This window comes from Oncorhynchus mykiss, chromosome 13, assembly GCF_057628025.1.
Source record: "Oncorhynchus mykiss isolate SJ-2025 chromosome 13, ASM5762802v1, whole genome shotgun sequence".
Classification (NCBI taxonomy): domain Eukaryota; kingdom Metazoa; phylum Chordata; class Actinopteri; order Salmoniformes; family Salmonidae; genus Oncorhynchus; species Oncorhynchus mykiss.
The window spans coordinates 76,878,612-76,897,874 of NC_143034.1; the positions used below are offsets into that span (position 1 = coordinate 76,878,612).

The following is a 19,263-nucleotide window of genomic DNA, read 5'->3' on the forward strand; positions in this document are numbered from 1 at the left end:
CTGTGAGGAGAGAGATGTAGGATACTGTATATGAGGAGAGATGTAGGATACTGTATATGAGGAGAGAGATGTAGGATACTGTATATGAGGAGATATGTAGGATACTGTATGTGAGGAGAGAGATGTAGGATACTGTATATGAGGAGAGAGATGTAGAATACTGTATATATGAGGAGAGAGATGTAGAATACTGTATATGAGGAGAGAGACGTAGGATACTGTATATGAGGAGAGAGATGTAGGATACTGTATATATGAGGAGAGATGTAGGATACTGTATATGGGGAGAGAGATGTAGGATACTGTATATGTGAGGAGAGAGATGTAGGATACTGTATATGAGGAGAGAGATGTAGGATACTGTATATTAGGAGAGAGATGTAGGATACTGTATATATGAGAAGAGATGTAGGATACTGTATATGGGGAGAGAGATGTAGGATACTGTATATGAGGAGAGAGATGTAGGATACTGTATATATGAGGAGAGAGTTGTAGGATACTGTATATGAGGAGAGAGATGTAGGATACTGTATATGAGGAGAGAGATGTAGAATACTGTATATGAGGAGAGAGATGTAGGATACTGTATATGAGGAGAGAGATGTAGGATACTGTATATGAGGAGAGAGATGTAGGATACTGTATATGAGGAGAGAGATGTAGGATACTGTATATGGGGAGAGAGATGTAGGATACTGTATATGTGAGGAGAGAGATGTAGGATACTGTATATGAGGAGAGAGATGTAGGATACTGTATATTAGGAGAGAGATGTAGGATACTGTATATATGAGGAGAGATGTAGGATACTGTATATGGGGAGAGAGATGTAGGATACTGTATATGAGGAGAGAGATGTAGGATACTGTATATATGAGGAGAGAGTTGTAGGATACTGTATATGAGGAGAGAGATGTAGGATACTGTATATGAGGAGAGAGATGTAGAATACTGTATATGAGGAGAGAGATGTAGGATACTGTATATGAGGAGAGAGATGTAGGATACTGTATATGAGGAGAGAGATGTAGGATACTGTATATGAGGAGAGAGATGTAGGATACTGTATATGAGGAGAGAGATGTAGGATACTGTATATGTGAGGAGAGATGTAGGATACTGTATATGTGAGGAGAGAGATGTAGGATACTGTATATGAGGAGAGAGATGTAGGATACTGTATATATGAAGAGAGATGTAGGATACTGTATATGTGAGGAGAGAGATGTAGGATACTGTATATATGAATAGAGATGTAGGATACTGTATATGAGGAGAGAGATGTACGATACTGTATATATGAGCATTGAGCTCTTGATAAATGTCATGACGAGGACTAACAGTCTGTATTATAATAACATGGACTAACAGTCTGTATTATAATAACAATGACTAACAGTCTGTATTATAATAACAAGGACTAACAGTCTGTATTATAATAACAAGGACTAACAGTCTGTATTATAATAACAAGGACTAACAGTCTGTATTATAATTACAAGGAACAGCAGTCTGTACTCTAATAACAAGGGACTGGTGCCAGGAGATTTTCCTGACTACGTAATCAAACCGGGAAAGACTCTGGGTCCTAGTTAAAAGCTTTAATTAAGTTAGTAGTAAGAGAGCGCGATGGAATGAATGAATTAATTTAATTTGACATTTAAAAAAATACATATATAGTTTTGTTTGAAAAGAGTGTGTAATGGTGTCTGAGCGTGTGTAAACTGTGAGTTAATTACGAATCGTGAGGAGTTGTCGTTCTTGATGGTCTTGGCGTTCCCGAAGGCTTCCAGTATGGGGTTAGCCTGCAGCAGCTGCTTCTCTAGCTCCCCCTGTAGGGCAAAACGGGGGGACGCAGGAAAACCAATCACATATGTCCAACATATCTGTGATGTCACAATTATATTGTGATGTCACTTCATGAATATTACCAGAGAATGATGTCACACGACAGAACAACACAAGTTATGTCACACTGTACAACAACAAAGAAATGGACAACAGAGACACACACTTTTTTTTTTTAGCACAGTGCAACAGACACAGAGCAAAACACAGTCAGTGAGATGTAGCATAGCAACCACTCAGAGAGATTTGTGAAAAGATTATTATGGGGTGACTTTGATGTTTCACACACTATTTTTAAATGTCATACAGGCCACTACTTTCTAACACACAGACAGGTCCATCAACAGTTAATAGTGTTCACAGGCTATAGGACAGCAGAGATTGATCATATCGGTTAATCAAATGTTGGTGTGACACGCTAGCTAGCATGCAGGTATGAACTCCCAAATGGCACCCTATTACATATGCAGTGCACTTCTTTTACCAGACCTCTATAGGCGGTGGTCAAAAGTAGTGCACTAAATAGGGAATAGGGTGCTACTCTCATACTCACGTAGGCCAGAGACCCAGGCTTCTCTGGCTTCTCCTACAGAGGAGGCAGAGGATGATGTGATCATTATAACCTATTATAATGTATTATAACCAGGCATAACGTATTATAATGCATTATAACCTGGCATAACGTATTATAATGCATTATAACCTGGCATAACGTATTATAATGCATTATAACCTGGCATAACGTATTATAATGCATTATAACCTGGCATAACGTATTATAATGCATTATAACCTGGCATAACGTATTATAATGCATTATAACCTGGCATAACGTATTATAATGCATTATAACCTGGCATAACGTATTATAATGCATTATAACCTGGCATAACGTTTATAATGCATTATAACCTGGCATAACGTATCATAACCTGGCATAAAGTATTATACCCTGGCATAACGTATCATAACCTGGCATAATATATTATAACCTGGCATAACGTATCATAACGTATTATAACCTGGTATAACGTATCATAACCTGCATAATATATTATAACCTGGCATAACGTATTATAATGCATTATAACCTGGCATAGCGTATTATAATGCATTATAACCTGGCATAACGTATTATAATGCATTATAACCTAGCATAACGTATTATAATGCATTATAACTTGGCATAACGTATCCTAACCTGCATAATATATTATAACCTGGCATAACGTATCATAACCTGGCATAATATATTATAACCTGGCATAACGTATCATAACGTATTATAACCTGGTATAACGTATCATAACCTGCATAATATATTATAACCTGGAATAACGTATCATAACCTGGCATAACGTATCATAACCTGGCATAATATATTATAACCTGCCATAACTTATCATAACCTGCATAATATATTATAACCTGGTATAACGTATCATAACCTGGTATAACGTATTATAACCTGGCATAATATATTATAACCTGGCATAATATATTATAACCTGGCATAATATATTATAACCTGGCATAATATATTATAACCTGGCATAACGTATCATAACGTATTATAACCTGGTATAACGTATCATAACCTGCATAATATATTATAACCTGGAATAACGTATCATAACCTGGCATAACGTATTATAACCTGGCATAATATATTATAACCTGGCATAACGTATCATAACGTATTATAACCTGGTATAACGTATCATAACCTGCATAATATATTATAACCTGGCATAATATATTATAACCTGGCATAACGTATTATAACCTGGCATAACGTATTATAACCAGGCATAACCTGCATAATATATTATAACCTGGTATAACGTATCATAACCTGGTATAACGTATCATAACCTGGCATAACGTATTATAACCTGGCATAACGTATTATAACCTGGCATAACGTATCATAACCTGCATAATATATTATAACCTGGCATAACGTATTATAACCTGGCATAACGTATTATAACCTGGCATAACGTATCATAACCTGGCATAATGTATTATAACCTGGCATGACGTATTATAACCTGGTATAACGTATCATAACCTGGCATAATATATTATAACCTGGCATAACGTATCATAACGTATTATAACCTGGTATAACGTATCATAACCTGCATAATATATTATAACCTGGCATAACGTATTATAACCTGGCATAACGTATTATAACCAGGCATAACCTGCATAATATATTATAACCTGGCATAACGTATTATAACCTGGCATAAGGTATCATAACCTGGCATAATATATTATAACCTGGCATAACGTATTATAACCTGGCATAACGTATTATATTCTGGCATAACCTGCATAATATATTATAACCTGGCATAACGTATCATAACCTGCATAATATATTATAACCTGGCATGACGTATTATAACCTGGCATAACGTATTATAACCTGGCATAACGTATTATAACCTGGCATAACGTATTATAACCAGGCATAACCTGCATAATATATTATAACCTGGTATAACGTATCATAACCTGGTATAACGTATCATAACCTGGCATAACGTATTATAACCTGGCATAACGTATTATAACCTGGCATAACGTATCATAACCTGCATAATATATTATAACCTGGCATAACGTATCATAACCTGGCATAATATATTATAACCTGGCATAACGTATTATAACCTGGCATAACGTATTATAACCAGGCATAACCTGCATAATATATTATAACCTGGCATAACGTATTATAACCTGGCATAACGTATTATAACCTGGCATAACGTATCATAACCTGGCATAATATATTATAACCTGGCATAACGTATTATAACCTGGCATAACGTATTATAACCTGGCATAACGTATCATAACCTGGCATAACGTATCATAACCTGGCATAACGTATTATAACCTGGCATAATATATTATAACCTGGCATAGCGTATTATAACCTGGCATAACGTATCATAACCTGGCATAATATATTATAACCTGGCATAACGTATCATAACCTGGCATAACGTATCATAACCTGGCATAATATATTATAACCTGGCATAACGTATCATAACCTGGCATAATATATTATAACCTGGCATAACGTATTATAACCTGGCATAATATATTATAACCTGGCATAACGTATAATAACCTGGCATAATATATTATAACCTGGCATAACGTATTATAACCTGGCATAACGTATCATAACCTGGCATAACTTATCATAACCTGGCATAACGTATTATAACCTGGCATAACGTATTATAACCTGGCATAACGTATCATAACCTGGCATAACTTATCATAACCTGGCATAACGTATTATAACCTGGCATAACGTATTATAACCTGGCATAACGTATTATAACCTGGCATGACGTATTATAACCTGGTATAACGTATCATAACCTGGCATAATATATTATAACCTGGCATAACGTATTATAACCTGGCATAACGTATCATAACCTGGCATAATGTATTATAACCTGGCATGACGTATTATAACCTGGTATAACGTATCATAACCTGGCATAATATATTATAACCTGGCATAACGTATCATAACGTATTATAACCTGGTATAACGTATCATAACCTGCATAATATATTATAACCTGGCATAACGTATTATAACCTGGCATAACGTATTATAACCAGGCATAACCTGCATAATATATTATAACCTGGCATAACGTATTATAACCTGGCATAAGGTATCATAACCTGGCATAATATATTATAACCTGGCATAACGTATTATAACCTGGCATAACGTATTATAACCTGGCATAACCTGCATAATATATTATAACCTGGCATAACGTATCATAACCTGCATAATATATTATAACCTGGCATGACGTATTATAACCTGGCATAACGTATTATAACCTGGCATAACGTATTATAACCTGGCATAACGTATTATAACCAGGCATAACCTGCATAATATATTATAACCTGGTATAACGTATCATAACCTGGTATAACGTATCATAACCTGGCATAACGTATTATAACCTGGCATAACGTATTATAACCTGGCATAACGTATCATAACCTGCATAATATATTATAACCTGGCATAACGTATCATAACCTGGCATAATATATTATAACCTGGCATAACGTATTATAACCTGGCATAACGTATTATAACCAGGCATAACCTGCATAATATATTATAACCTGGCATAACGTATTATAACCTGGCATAACGTATTATAACCTGGCATAACGTATCATAACCTGGCATAATATATTATAACCTGGCATAACGTATTATAACCTGGCATAACGTATTATAACCTGGCATAACGTATCATAACCTGGCATAACGTATCATAACCTGGCATAACGTATTATAACCTGGCATAATATATTATAACCTGGCATAGCGTATTATAACCTGGCATAACGTATCATAACCTGGCATAATATATTATAACCTGGCATAACGTATCATAACCTGGCATAACGTATCATAACCTGGCATAATATATTATAACCTGGCATAACGTATCATAACCTGGCATAATATATTATAACCTGGCATAACGTATTATAACCTGGCATAATATATTATAACCTGGCATAACGTATCATAACCTGGCATAATATATTATAACCTGGCATAACGTATTATAACCTGGCATAACGTATCATAACCTGGCATAACTTATCATAACCTGGCATAACGTATTATAACCTGGCATAACGTATTATAACCAGGCATAATATATTATAACCTGGCATAACGTATTATAACCTGGCATAACGTATCATAACCTGGCATAACTTATCATAACCTGGCATAACGTATTATAACCTGGCATAACGTATTATAACCAGGCATAATATATTATAACCTGGCATAACGTATTATAACCTGGCATAACGTATTATAACCTGGCATAACGTATCATAACCTGGCATAACTTATCATAACCTGGCATAACGTATTATAACCTGGCATAATATATTATAACCTGGCATAACGTATTATAACCTGGCATAACGTATCATAACCTGGCATAACTTATCATAACCTGGCATAACGTATTATAACCTGGCATAATATATTATAACCTGGCATAACGTATTATAACCTGGCATAATATATTATAACCTGGCATAACGTATTATAACCTGGCATAACGTATTATAACCTGGCATAACGTATTATAACCTGGCATAATATATTATTTATGATACACAATAAAGTATTGTTCTATTCCTCTTCTTCTTCTGTAATTTTTCTGTAATATCTACAAACCTGACTCAGTTCTTCTGTAATATCTACAAACCTGACTCAGTTCTTCTGTAATATCTACAAACCTGACTCAGTTCTTCTGTAATATCTATAAACCTGACTCAGTTCTTCTGTAATATCTACAAACCTGACTCAGTTCTTCTGTAATATCTACAAACCTGACTCAGTTCTTCTGTAATATCTACAAACCTGACTCAGTTCTTCTGTAATATCTACAAACCTGACTCAGTTCTTCTGTAATATCTACAAACCTGACTCAGTTCTTCTGTAATATCTACAAACCTGACTCAGTTCTTCTGTAATATCTATAAACCTGACTCAGTTCTTCTGTAATATCTATAAACCTGACTCAGTTCTTCTGTAATATCTACAAACCTGACTCAGTTCTTCTGTAATATCTATAAACCTGACTCAGTTCTTCTGTAATATCTACAAACCTGACTCAGTTCTTCTGTAATATCTACAAACCTGACTCAGTTCTTCTGTAATATCTACAAACCTGACTCAGTTCTTCTGTAATATCTACAAACCTGACTCAGTTATTCTGTAATATCTACAAACCTGACTCAGTTCTTCTGTAATATCTACAAACCTGACTCAGTTCTTCTGTAATATCCTCGGGAATAGGTTGTGTCTGATATGTGAACCCTAAACTGTCTTCTTCTGTGATTGGGCAGTTTATTTATTTTTATTTTACCTTTATTTAACTAGGCAAGTCAGTTAAGAACAAATTCTTATTTTCAATGACGGCCTAGGAACAGTGGGTTAACTGCCTGTTCAGGGGCAGAACGACAGATTTGTACCTTGTCAGCGCGGGGGTTGAACTTGCAACCTTCTGGTTACTAGTCCAACGCTCTAACTACTAAGCTACCCTGCCGCCCCGGGTAAGGGTAATATAGAATATATAGAATATGAATATAGAACTAGGGGGGCGGGTCCATAGCAGCTCATTGGCTATCAGTATTGAATATAGAACTAGGCTATCAGTATTTAATATAGAACTAGGGGGGTGGGTCCATAGCAGCTCATTGGCTATCAGTATTGAATATAGAACTAGGGGGGCGGGTCCATAGCAGCTCATTGGCTATCAGTATTGAATATAGAACTAGGGGGGGTGGGTCCATAGCAGGACTTAGAGTACGGCTCATTGTCTATCAGTATTGAATATAGAAGTAGGGGGGCGGGTCCATAGCAGCTCATTGGTTATCAGTATTGAATGTAGAACTAGGGGGGCGGGTCCATAGCAGCTCATTGGTTATCAGTATTGAATGTAGAACTAGGGGGGGCGGGTCCATAGCAGCTCATTGGTTATCAGTATTGAATATAGAAGTAGGGGGGCGGGTCCATAGCAGCTCATTGGTTATCAGTATTGAATGTAGAACTAGGGGGGCGGGTCCATAGCAGCTCATTGGTTATCAGTATTGAATATAGAAGTAGGGGGGCGGGTCCATAGCAGCTCATTGGTTATCAGTATTGAATGTAGAACTAGGGGGGCGGGTCCATAGCAGCTCATTGGTTATCAGTATTGAATGTAGAACTAGGGGGGCGGGTCCATAGCAGCTCATTGGTTATCAGTATTTAATATAGAACTAGGGGGGCGGGTCCATAGCAGCTCATTGGTTATCAGTATTGAATGTAGAACTAGGGGGCGGGTCCATAGCAGCTCATTGGTTATCAGTATTGAATGTAGAACTAGGGGGGCGGGTCCATAGCAGCTCATTGGTTATCAGTATTGAATGTAGAACTAGGGGGGCGGGTCCATAGCAGCTCATTGTCTATCAGTATTGGTTGTGAGAGATTTGCCTCTTCAGCAGAAGACAGAAAGCCTAAACCACCAGCAGTACAAAGCAGCACACCACAAACTGAAGAGGAAGCAGTCCACCAATCAGAGCAGCCGTAGTTTCTACCACACAGTCAGTTAAGGTTACAGTAGTCTGCATCGCCCACGTCACAGGAAGAGTTGTCATACCTTGACTAGCGTCGGTGCATCCTGTCACACAACAGAAATGTCTTTCATGGTTAAAAGAAATGCTTTGTTATCAACATGGATAAAAGTACAGTCTCTTATGAGTACTCTCTCTCTCAATTTAAAAACAAAAAGGGGTTTACACAGTTTAGACATTTCTGTTCCATTTCCTTCAACTCAATATCTGCAGCTATCCTCTGAGGGTCTAAACAGGTCACATCGTATTGAATGTGTTTAGCAGAGTACAGTACAGGTAGGGGTTGTAAAAATTCCCTGTAACTTCCCAAAATTCCCAGGTTTTCCAGAAATCCCAGTTGGATGATTCCCAGATGTCCTGCTTATTCCATCCAGGATTCCAGGAAACTTCCATCCAGGATTTCTGGAACATTTGGGAAGGTTTTGCAACCCTAGAGGTAACACTCACAGCTCCAGTGTATTGTAGTGTATCATATTGTATTGTACACTAGAGGTAACACAGCTCCAGTGTATTGTAGTGTATCATATTGTATTGTACACTAGAGGTAACACAGCTCCAGTGTATTGTAGTGTATCATATTGTATTGTACACTAGAGGTAACACAGCTCCAGTGTATTGTAGTGTATCATATTGTATTGTACACTAGAGGTAACACAGCTCCAGTGTATTGTAGTGTATCATATTGTATTGTACACTAGAGGTAACACAGCTCCAGTGTATTGTAGTGTATCATATTGTATTGTACACTAGAGGTAACACAGCTCCAGTGTATTGTAGTGTATCATATTGTATTGTACACTAGAGGTAACACAGCTCCAGTGTATTGTAGTGTATCATATTGTATTGTACACTAGAGGTAACACAGCTCCAGTGTATTGTAGTGTATCATATTGTATTGTACACTAGAGGTAACACTCACAGCTCCAGTGTATTGTAGTGTATCATATTGTATTGTACACTAGAGGTAACACTCACAGCTCCAGTGTATTGTAGTGTATCATATTGTATTGTACACTAGAGGTAACACTCACAGCTCCAGTGTATTGTAGTGTATCATATTGTATTGTACACTAGAGGTAACACAGCTCCAGTGTATTGTAGTGTATCATATTGTATTGAACACTAGAGGTAACACAGCTCCAGTGTATTGTAGTGTATCATATTGTATTGAACACTAGAGGTAACACAGCTCCAGTGTATTGTAGTGTATCATATTGTATTGTACACTAGAGGTAACACAGCTCCAGTGTATTGTAGTGTATCATATTGTATTGTACACTAGAGCTAACACTCACAGCTCCAGGGTCCTTCTTGCTGCCCTTGTGAGAGGAAGCCACCACCGCCAGATACTGGATCACCTTCTTCGTGTTCTCTGTCTTCCCCGCTCCAGACTCACCTCTGGTCGGGTAGAGAGGAGAGAGACGGGGTTAGAGAGAGAGGGATAGGGTGTTAGAGAGGAGAGAGACAGGGGGTTAGAGAGAGAGGGACAGGGCTCCAGACTCACCTCTGGTCGGGTAGAGAGGAGAGAGACAGGGGGTTAGAGAGGAGAGAGACAGGGCTTAGGGCTTAGAGAGAGAGGGACAGGGGTCCAGACTCACCTCTGGTCGGGTAGAGAGGAGAGAGACGGGGGTTAGAGAGAGAGAGATAGGGGGTTAGAGAGGAGAGGGACAGGGGGTTAGAGAGAGAGGGACAGGGGGTTAGAGAGGAGAGAGACAGGGGGTTAGAGAGGAGAGGGACAGGGGGTTAGAGAGGAGAGAGACAGGGGGTTAGAAAGGAGAGAGACAGGGGGGTAGAGAGGAGAGAGACAGGGGGTTAGAGATAGAGAGACAGGGGGTTAGAGAGAGAGGGACAGGGGGGTAGAGAGGAGAGAGACAGGGGGTTAGAGAGAGAGGGACAGGGGGTTAGAGAGAGAGGGACAGGGGGTTAGAGAGGAGAGAGACAGGGGGTGAGAGAGGGACAGGGGGTTAGAGAGGAGAGAGACAGGGGGTTAGAGAGAGAGGGACAGGGGGTTAGAGAGGAGAGAGACAGGGGGTTAGAGAGGAGAGAGACAGGGGGTTAGAGAGAGAGAGACAGGGGGTTAGAGAGAGAGGGACAGGGGGTTAGAGAGGAGAGAGACAGGGGGTTAGAGAGAGAGGGACAGGGGGTTAGAGAGAGAGGGACAGGGGGTTAGAGAGAGAGAGACAGGGGGTTAGAGAGAGAGGGACAGGGGGTTAGAGAGGAGAGAGACAGGGGGTTAGAGAGAGAGGGACAGGGGGTTAGAGAGGAGAGAGACAGGGGGTTAGAGAGAGGGACAGGGGGTTAGAGAGGAGAGAGACAGGGGGTTAGAGAGGAGAGAGACAGGGGGTTAGAGAGGAGAGAGACAGGGGGTTAGAGAGGAGAGAGACAGGGGGTTAGAGAGGAGATAGACAGGGGGTTAGAGAGGAGAGAGACAGGGGGTTAGAGAGAGAGGGACAGGGGGTTAGAGAGAGAGAGACAGGGGGTTAGAGAGAGAGGGATAGGGTGTTAGGGAGGAGAGGGACAGGGGTCCAGACTCACCTCTGTCTAATTCAGAAGTGTCAGATAGAAACTTATGGCTGAACCCAGATTGACATTTCAGAACCATAGGGTTCTATCTGCAGAAGAATTCACTACGCTCTTAGAAAACAGGTGCTATCTAGAACCTAAAAGGGTTATTTTGCTGTCCCCAATAGGAGAACTCTTTGAAGAACCCTTTTGGGTTCCTTGTGAAACCCTTTCCACAGAGGGTTCTAAATGAAACTCAAAAGGGTTCTACCTGGAACCAAAAAGGGTTCTACCTGGAACCAAAAAGGGTTCTACCTGGAACCCTTTTGGAACCCTTTATTCTAAGAGTGAACAAAATAATTCTGAGATGTGAAAACGTTGATGCTCCAAATCTCAGAACATTGCTTAGCTCAGGTTGAACCTGATAGACCCAAGGTCACGGGATAAGGTGACATTTGGGACACATCCCTGGTACAAGGGGCAACAAGGTAATGTGTTGGAAAAAACATGTTTGTGTTTGAGGTTTGGACTCACGTGCACAGAATTGACTGGTCCTCACGCTCTGTGGAGAAAGACAGAGAGAAAGGGAGGTATGGAGGGAGAAAGGGAGAAAGGGAGAGAGGGGAGAGGAGGGAGGGAGAAATGGAGAGAGGGGAGAGGAGGGAGGGAGAAAGGGAGAGAGGGGAGAGGAGGGAGGAGAAAGGGAGAGAGGGGAGAGGAGGGAGGGAGGGGGAGAGAGGGAGGGAGGGGGAGAGAGAGAGGGAGGGAGGGGGAGAGAGAGGGAGGGAGGGGGAGAGAGATAGAAGCAGAGAAGGGAAACAGAGGGAGAGAGATGGGTTAAGGCAGGACAGTTGAAGCCAAGCTGAACACACCAAACATGAACTCAAGGTGCTCTGTTCACTCACACACAGAGGAAAGACTATAGGCCAGGAACAGCTTCCTAAATCTTCCTAAATCTATTTCTGCACCAGATTAACTTCGCTGTCACTCAATATTGGCTAAAAATAGCAGGGGGGTGGAGAGGGCTACCGGAGGAAGGTAACCTTGGTAACCTGCTCCATGTATGGGTATTTTGAAACACACATACACATACACACACCTTATCACACACACACAACTTAACACACACAGACAGACTCCATGTCTGGATATTTTGGAGATCACCCCCCTTCTGATGGCAGGAAACTGGACCAGTAGGATTTGGGTTCTGTCTGGAATTGTATCCTATTTCCTAAATAATGCACTACTTTTGGGTTCCATGTAGTACACTCTGTGGAAAGGGTTCTATCTCTGTGGAAAGGGTTCTATCTCTGTGGAAAGGGTTCTATCTCTGTGGAAAGGGTTCTATCTCTGTGGAAAGGGTTCTATCTCTGTGGAAAGGGTTCTACATGGAACCCAAAAGAGTTCTGTCTGTTTAATCGCTATCCTGTTGCCTAGTCACGTTACCACTACCTATATGTACAGATCTACAGTTGAAGTCGGAAGTTTACATACACCTTAGCTAAATACATTTAAACTCAGTTTTTCACAATTCCTGACATTTAGTCATAGTAATCATTCCCTGCCTTGGGTCAGTTAGGATCACCACTTTATTTTAAGAACGTGAAATGTCAGAATAATTGTAGAGAGAATTATTTATTTCAGCTTTAATTTCTTTCATCACATTCCCAGGGGGTCAGAAGTTTACATACATTCAATTAGTATTTGGTAGCATTGCCTTTAAATTGTTTAACTTGGGTCAAATGTTTCGGGTAGCCTTCCACAAGCTTCCCACAATAAGTTGGGTGAATTTTGGCCCATTCCTCCTGACAGAGCTGGTGTAACTGAGTCAGGTTTGTAGGCCTCCTTGCTCACACACACTTTTTCAGTTCTGCCCACAAATATTCTATAGGATTGAGGTCAGGGCTTTGTGATGACAACTCCAATACCTTGACTTTGTTGTCCTTAAGCCGTTTTGCCACAACTTTGGAAGCATGCTTGGGGTCATTGTCCATTTGGAAGACCCATTTGCGACCAAGCTTTAACTTCCTGGCTGTTGTCCTGAGATGCTCCTTCAATATATCCACTTCATTTCCATCCTCATGAGCCATCTATTTTGTGAAGTGCACCAGTCCCTCCTGCAGCAAAGCACCCCCACAACATGATGCTGCCACCCCCGTGCTTCACGGTTGGGATGGTGTTCTTCGGCTTGCAAGCCTCCCCCTTTTCCTCCAAACATAACGATGGTCATTATGGCCAAACAGTTCTATTTATGTTTTATCAGACCAGAGGACATTTCTCCAAAAAGTACGATCTTTGTCCCAATGTGCAGTTGCAAACCGTAGTCTGTCTTTTTAGTGGCATTTTTGGAGCAGTGGCTTCTTCCTTGCTGAGCCGCCTTTCAGGTTATGTTGATATAGGACTCGTTTTACTGTGGATATAGATACTTTTGTACCTGTTTCCTCCAGCATCTTCACAAGGTCCTTTGCTGATGTTCTGGGATTGATTAGCACTTTTCGCACCAAAGTACGTTCATCTCTAGGAGACAGAACGCGTCTCCTTCCTGAGCGGTATGACGGCTGCGTGGTCCCATGGTGTTTATACTTGCATACTATTGTTTTTACAGATGAGCGTGGTACCTTCAGGCATTTGAAAATTGCTCCCAAGGATGAACCAGACTTGTGGAGGTCAACAATGTTTTTTCTGAGGTCTTGGCTGATTTATTTAGTTTTCCCCATGATGTCAAGCAAAGAGGCACTGAGTTTGAAGGTAGGCCTTGAAATACATCCACAGGTACACCTCCAATTGACTCAAATGATGTCAATTAGCCTATCAGAAGCTTCTAAAGCCATGACATCATTTTCTGGAATTTTCCAAGCTGTTTAAAGGCCCAGTCAACTTAGTGTATGTAAACTTCTGACCCACTGGAAACTGTAGCTTGTTAACAAGAAATACTGTTTGTGGAGTGGCTGAAAAACGAGTTTTAATGACTCCAACCTAAGTGTATGTAAACTTCCGACTTCAACTGTATATAGCCTAGTTATCATTGACTTGGTACTGGTACCCTGTGTATATAACCAAGTTATCATTGACTCAGTACTGGTACCCTGTGTATATAACCAAGTTATTATTGACTGGGTACTGGTACTCTGTGTATATAAGTTATCATTAATCATTGTGTATTTATTATTATTATTAGTATATTATAATTTGCATCTCATCTTCTCTCTTCATTGTTGGGGACGTAAGTCAGCTTTTCACTGTTAGTCTACACCTGTTGTTCACAAAAAATTGTATTTGTCACAAATTTGTGACAAATACAATTATATTTCATTTGATGTGCTCTGGTGAAAAGCTGACTTACGCACTATATAGGGAATAGGGCTCTGGTAGGGCTAAAGTAGTGAACTACAGTGCCTTGCGAAAGTATTCGGCCCCCTTGAACTTTGCGACCTTTTGCCACATTTCAGGCTTCAAACATAAAGATATAAAACTGTATTTTTTTGTGAAGAATCAACAACAAGTGGGACACAATCATGAAGTGGAACGACATTTATTGGATATTTCAAACTTTTTTAACAAATCAAAAACTGAAAAATTGGGCGTGCAAAATTATTCAGCCCCCTTAAGTTAATACTTTGTAGCGCCACCTTTTGCTGCGATTACAGCTGTAAGTCGCTTGGGGTATGTCTCTATCAGTTTTGCACATCGAGAGACTGAAATGTTTTCCCATTCCTCCTTGCAAAACAGCTCGAGCTCAGTGAGGTTGGATGGAGAGCATTTGTGAACAGCAGTTTTCAGTTCTTTCCACAGATTCTTGATTGGATTCAGGTCTGGACTTTGACTTGGCCATTCTAACACCTGGATATGTTTATTTTTGAACCATTCCATTGTAGATTTTGCTTTATGTTTTGGATCATTGTCTTGTTGGAAGACAAATCTCCGTCCCAGTCTCAGGTCTTTTGCAGACTCCATCAGGTTTTCTTCCAGAATGGTCCTGTATTTGGCTCCATCCATCTTCCCATCAATTTTAACCATCTTCCCTGTCCCTGCTGAAGAAAAGCAGGCCCAAACCATGATGCTGCCACCACCATGTTTGACAGTGGGGATGGTGTGTTCAGCTGTGTTGCTTTTACGCCAAACATAACGTTTTGCATTGTTGCCAAAAAGTTCAATTTTGGTTTCATCTGACCAGAGCACCTTCTTCCACATGTTTGGTGTGTCTCCCAGGTGGCTTGTGGCAAACTTTAAACAACACTTTTTATGGATATCTTTAAGAAATTGCTTTCTTCTTGCCACTCTTCCATAAAGGCCAGATTTGTGCAATATACGACTGATTGTTGTCCTATGGACAGAGTCTCCCACTTCAGCTGTAGATCTCTGCAGTTCATCCAGAGTGATCATGGGCCTCTTGGCTGCATCTCTGATCAGTCTTCTCCTTGTATGAGCTGAAAGTTTAGAGGGACGGCCAGGTCTTGGTAGATTTGCAGTGGTCTGATACTCCTTCCATTTCAATATTATCGCTTGCACAGTGCTCCTTGGGATGTTTAAAGCTTGGGAAATCTTTTTGTATCCAAATCCGGCTTTAAACTTCTTCACAACAGTATCTCGGACCTGCCTGGTGTGTTCCTTGTTCTTCATGATGCTCTCTGCGCTTTTAACGGACCTCTGAGACTATCACAGTGCAGGTGCATTTATACGGAGACTTGATTACACACAGGTGGATTGTATTTATCATCATTAGTCATTTAGGTCAACATTGGATCATTCAGAGATCCTCACTGAACTTCTGGAGAGAGTTTGCTGCACTGAAAGTAAAGGGGCTGAATAATTTTGCACGCCCAATTTTTCAGTTTTTGATTTGTTAAAAAAGTTTGAAATATCCAATAAATGTCGTTCCACTTCATGATTGTGTCCCACTTGTTGTTGATTCTTCACAAAAAAATACAGTTTTATATCTTTATGTTTGAAGCCTGAAATGTGGCAAAAGGTCGCAAAGTTCAAGGGGGCCGAATACTTTCGCAAGGCACTGTATATAGGGAGTAGGGCCCTGGTGAAAAGTAGTGAACTATACAGGGAATACCAGGAAGGCAAGGAAGGCATTTGGAAGGCAAGTTTAAGGTTAAATCCACTGCTAGACCAGACAGATATCTCTAGACATTCAATGCTGTATCGCCTGTCCTCAATTAAACTGTATTGTCCCATTTCTAGAACATTCATTAAATGACACACACCCCTCTCTCTCTCTCTCTCTCTCTCCCTCTCTCCCTCCCTCCCCTTTACCTTGCATCATGTTCCTGTAAGCGTTATCAGTGATGGAGTAGATATGAGGAGGAACCTCGTGGCGTTTCTTCCCCTTATAAATCTGAATGATCTTCTCTGAGTAGATAGGAAGCATCTTATAGGGGTTCACCACCACACAGAACAGACCTGAATACGTCTGGAGAAGGGAGGGGGAAGAGGGGAAGGAGAAGAAGAGAGGAGGGGGAGGGGGAGAGGAGGGGAGTGGAGGTGAAGGAAGGGGATGGAGGAAGAGGAGAGGAGGAGGAGGGAGGATGGAGGAAGAAGAGAGGAGAGGAGGAGGGGAGGAGGAAGAGAGGAGGAGGAGGTGAGAGGAGAAAGAGGGGAGGAGAGGGGCAAGAGGAGGAAGAGAGCAGGGGAGAAAAAGGAGGAAGAGGAAGAAGAGGAAGATGATGAAGAGGAGGAGGAAAGGTTAGGATCAACATACAGTTAAAACAAAATCATCATTTTTGTTCTGTACACATGATAAAAACTTCAGCACAATTTGCTCATTGACATCATGTTTGTGTGTGTATTGTGTGTGTGTGTGTCTATACTGATATTGTCTGTACACTTGTATGCGTTTCCTGCAGTCAAATGATCAAATCCTCCAGTGGCCTCATGGGTGGAATGTTATTCATATTATTAATCATTTTATAATTTTATAAACACTATTCATAAAAACCCGCTGAGAATTCTGTGTTTCTTCGTCAAACGGTTTTGTTAGATTTCAGTCTTCTGAGATGTATATAAAGTGTAATACTGGGATACAAACTCAACATTGAATACATTTCAACTCTGTATCTGACATGGTACCAGGGTCTTCTTTTGTTTCAACCCATAACCATGTGTGTGAGGTGTATGCTTTTGTTTCAACGTAGATTTGTTTAAGACTACCCGGAAACACTCTGTGCGACGCTGATTTAGCCCACTGCAGTAAAAGGTGAAAAAATAGGTGCTATCTAGAACCTAAAATGGATCTTCGGCTGTCCCCATAGGAGAACCCTTTGAATAACACTTTTTGGGTTCCAGAAGAACCCTTTTGGTTCCAGGTAGAACCCTTTTGGTTCCAGGTAGAACCCTTTTGGGTTCCAGGTAGAACCCTTTTGGGTTCCAGGGAGAATCCTTTTGGGTTCCATATAGGACCCTTTCCACAGAGGTTTCTACATGGAACCCAAAAGGCTTCTCCTATGGGGACTGAAGAACCCTTTAGGAACCCATGTGTTGTAAGAGTGTACTCACGTAGATGAGGCTGGAGAAGTACCTCTCTTTGAGGTTGTGGAGGACAGAGGCCTCGTTGAGACAGGTTAGAGCTGCCATGTCCTCCACCTTACTGAACTTAGGAGGGTTCATCTTCTGGATGTCATCCTTGTTGACTGTCGCTTTCCTACCGTTAGCCAACTCTACCAGCACCTGGAGAGGAGGAGAGAGGAGGAGGAAGAACAGGAGATGGAGAAGGAGGAAGAGGAGGAAGAGGAGGAGGAGGAAGAACAGGAAGAGGAGCAGGAGGAGGAGGAAAAAGAGGAGGAAGAGGATGAGGAAGATGATGAAGATGAGGAGGAGGAAGATCAGGAACAGGAGGAAAAGGAGGAAGAGGATGAGGAGGAAGAACAGGAAGAGGAGCAGGAGGAGGAGGAAAAAGAGGAGGAAGAGGATGAGGAAGATGATGAAGATGAGGAGGAGGAAGATCAGGAACAGGAGGAAAAGGAGGAAGAGGATGAGGAGGAAGATGAGGAGAAGGAGGAAGAGGAGGATGAAGATTTACTAGGGTCCTGGTGAAAAGTAGTGTACTATATAGGGAATAGGGTGCCATTTGGGGTGTAACATCCTTACATCGTCTCCCTTCTCCTCCTTGATGCTGGCGGCCTCAAACCCCTCCTTCTCTGACGGGATCCACACCATCTTCTTGGCCGACCAATCAGCCTGTCCCACACCACTGTTCCTGAAGTCGTCGTCCTGCCGCAGGAACTTGCTGTCGTCAGAGGCGGAGTCGGCAGCCATCTTGGGAAGGTCGTCGTCGGTGACAGGAAGGTCGTCTGTGATTGGAAGGTCAGTGATTGGAGAGTCGGTCTCAAAGCTGAGGGAGAGGGAGAGAAAGAGAGAGGAAAAGGGAGAGATGGAGAAAGAGATGAGGAGGAGAAAGAGAGATATAGGAAGAGAGGGAGAGATGAAGAGAGGAGGAGAGATATAGGAAGAGAGGAGGAGAAAGAGAGATATAGGAAGAGAGGGAGAGATGAAGAGAGGAGGAGAAGGAGAGATATAGGAAGAGAGGAGGAGAAGGAGAGATATAGGAAGAGAGGGAGAGAGTATGATGTTATAACTATCCCTCTGATGATGATGGGGAATTCACAAAACATCAACTCAAACAACAACAATCACAACAATTCCAGTGATTAATAGGAAATGCTACTTTAGACCTCAGAA

At 40.9% G+C, this 19,263-nt stretch overlaps 1 protein-coding gene across 1 annotated transcript in view; it reads right to left on the reverse strand.

Moving 5' to 3' along the window:
- The window catches only part of LOC110539049 (myosin-11), a 79,169-nt gene that overhangs the window by 56,212 nt on the left and 3,694 nt on the right, over positions 1 to 19,263 (reverse strand). Inside the window, 7 exon segments of the mRNA XM_090197748.1 lie at positions 1,743 to 1,835; positions 2,405 to 2,437; positions 10,374 to 10,476; positions 12,115 to 12,142; positions 16,843 to 16,999; positions 18,082 to 18,252; positions 18,673 to 18,916. Of these exon segments, the coding sequence (XP_090053874.1) occupies positions 1,743 to 1,835; positions 2,405 to 2,437; positions 10,374 to 10,476; positions 12,115 to 12,142; positions 16,843 to 16,999; positions 18,082 to 18,252; positions 18,673 to 18,840 (753 nt within the window). The 5' untranslated portion in view covers positions 18,841 to 18,916.